The sequence below is a fragment of the Quercus lobata genome, chromosome 9, assembly GCF_001633185.2.
Source record: "Quercus lobata isolate SW786 chromosome 9, ValleyOak3.0 Primary Assembly, whole genome shotgun sequence".
Classification (NCBI taxonomy): Eukaryota; Viridiplantae; Streptophyta; class Magnoliopsida; order Fagales; family Fagaceae; genus Quercus; species Quercus lobata.
This window is the reverse complement of record NC_044912.1, coordinates 14,937,946-14,940,442: the sequence shown is the minus strand read 5'-3', so window position 1 is coordinate 14,940,442 and position 2,497 is coordinate 14,937,946. Positions and strand designations below refer to the sequence as shown.

The window sequence follows — 2,497 nt, the reverse complement described above, 5'->3', positions numbered from 1 at the left end:
TCTAATTCTAATCTGAAAATTTTCATATTCCTTACGTTCAAATCTGAGATTCCTTGATTAGTTCTTGGTGAATTGTTGCTGGAAATTTTGAGTTGTTTGTTTAGTTTCAAAAGAACTGAAAGTGAATTATCGAGTGAAAAAAGGCAAGAGTGGTGAGAACATTAGAGGGTAAAAGCCATACTATTTTGAGTGAAATACGATTGGAGAGTGATCCACATTCTTGAGTGTAAACACGTAAGGGAGTGATTCATGAGATTCCTTTTTTTTTTTTTTTTTTTTTCTTCTAACCTTTGTTTTGCAGCAATCATGTCTCACAATAGTGGTAAGAGCATTGCCAAAGATGATACAAAATTGGCTGACCCAAAAGCGTTTTTGGAGGCCATGATGAGTGAGATGAGGCGTGTGATGAAGATGGAGATGACACAAGTTCACGAACAGATAGATCAAATGGAGAATGGACGTGAGGAGTAACCACAAAACAGTCGTAATTTGCATAGAAGGGAAAGAGTTCCACCGAGGGAGGAGGATGAAGAGCGTTATGGGTCTGGTTTTGATGAAGAAGAAGATCGGGATTCCATTGTTAGCAATAGGAGACCTCGAGGAAGATTTAGAGAAGCTAGGAATCGCAAAGATAACAACTTGGGTGATATTAAGATGAAGATTCCGTCCTTTCAAGGTAGGTCTGATCCTGAGGCATATCTTGAGTGGGAGAAGAAGATGGAGTTCGTGTTTGATTGCCATAATTACTCCGAGACAAAGAAGGTAAAATTAACCGTGATTGAATTTTCTGAATATGCTATTACTTGGTGGGATCAGTTTGTGATAAACAGGAGGCGGAATAGAGAACACCCAATAGACATATGGGAGGAGATGAAAGTAGTGATGAGAAAGCGATTCGTTCCAAGTTACTACTACCGAGAGTTGTACAAAAAGTTACAAGGTCTTAGACAAGGGAGTCGAAGCGTAGAGGATTACTACAACGAGATGGAGATTGCTATGATCCGCGCTAATGTAGAGGAGGATCGGGAGGCTACAATGGCTAGATTTTTGCTTGACTTAGACCGGGAGATCCATGATAAGGTAGAGATGCAGCATTATGTGGAATTGGAAGATATGGTGCATATGGCTATCAAAGTGGAACAACAACTCAAGAGAGGGAATGGGACACGTGCAGGCCATAACTATAGTTCTACCTCTTGGAAATCGAGTCATGCTAAGCCGCTGGACAAGTCACAAATGCCCAAACCCGAGCCCAAGTTCGCGACCACCAGCCACGTTCCTCAAGGTAAAACCGAAGCCTCTACCTCTAGGAATCGTGATATTAAATGTTTTAGATGTCAAGGCAGGGGCCACATAGCAAGTCAATGTCCAAACAAGCAAGTCATGGTGTTGCAAGCCAATGGTGAAATTGTGACCGATGATGAAGATTCCGACACCGACGACATGCCGCCATTAGAGGATGTTTCCGAGGAGGAGTATTTAGTCTTTGGCGCATTGACATTGGTGGCGAGGAGAGCATTGAGCTTGCAAGCAAAAGGAGTTGATAAAATACAGCGGGAGAATATCTTTCACACTAGGTGCTACGTTAAAGACAAGGTATGTAGTGTGATTATTGATGGTGGTAGTTGTACTAATGTTGCAAGCACAATTATGGTGGAGAAATTGGGATTGCCCATGGTAAAGCACCCTAGACCGTACAAGTTGCAATGGCTAAATGATAATGGTGAGATCAGGGTGAACAAGAAAGTGTTAGTTGCATTTCGAATCGGTAAATACAAAGATGAAGTGTTGTGTGATGTAGTACCGATGCAAGCGGGACACTTATTGCTAGGGCGTCCATGACAGTTCGATAGGCAAGTGAAGCATGATGGCTTTACGAACAAGTACTCTTTTGTACTTAATCAACGATCAATCACTCTTGTACCATTGACACCGCAGTAAGTATACGAGGATCAAGTAAGATTACAAAAGGAGAGTGATCAAAAGAAAGAGAGTGAGCAAAAGAAAAAGAGTGAAAATCAGAGAGAGGCCGAGAAAAATGAGGGAGAAAAAGAAAATCAAAGTTTGGCCCTTAAGAGAAAATTAGAGAGAAAACAAAAGAATTTCTATGCAAAAGTGAGCGAGATCAAGCGAGCAATGTTTGCAAATAAGCCGATGATTGTACTTTTGTACAAAGAGGCACTTTTAAACACTAACGAACTTGACCTTGCTTTGCCTAGTTCTATTGTTTCTCTTTTGCAGGAGTACGAGGGTGTCTTCCCCGAGGAAACACCACATGAGTTACCTCCAAACTGAGGGATTGAATATCAAATTAATTTTGTTCCCGGTGCAACCATTCCAAACCGACCAGCTTATAGGAGCAATACCAAGGAGACAAAGGAGCTTCAACGACAGGTAAGTGAATTGTTGGAGAAAGGGCACGTGAGGGAGAGCATGAGCCCATGTGCAGTTCCGGTCTTACTTGTACCTAAGAAGGATGGGACGTGGAGAATGTGCG

The 2,497-nt window shown here is 41.9% G+C and overlaps 1 protein-coding gene across 1 annotated transcript; it reads left to right on the top strand.

Moving 5' to 3' along the window:
* Window positions 1–306: 306 nt before the first annotated feature.
* On the top strand, window positions 307–2,295 carry LOC115961281. The gene is made up of 3 exons (XM_031080286.1): window positions 307–398; window positions 483–1,797; window positions 2,242–2,295. The coding sequence occupies exons 1-3, from the start codon at window positions 307–309 to the stop codon at window positions 2,293–2,295; spliced, it is 1,461 nt and encodes a 486-aa protein (XP_030936146.1).
* The last annotated feature ends 202 nt before the right edge of the window (window positions 2,296–2,497 follow it).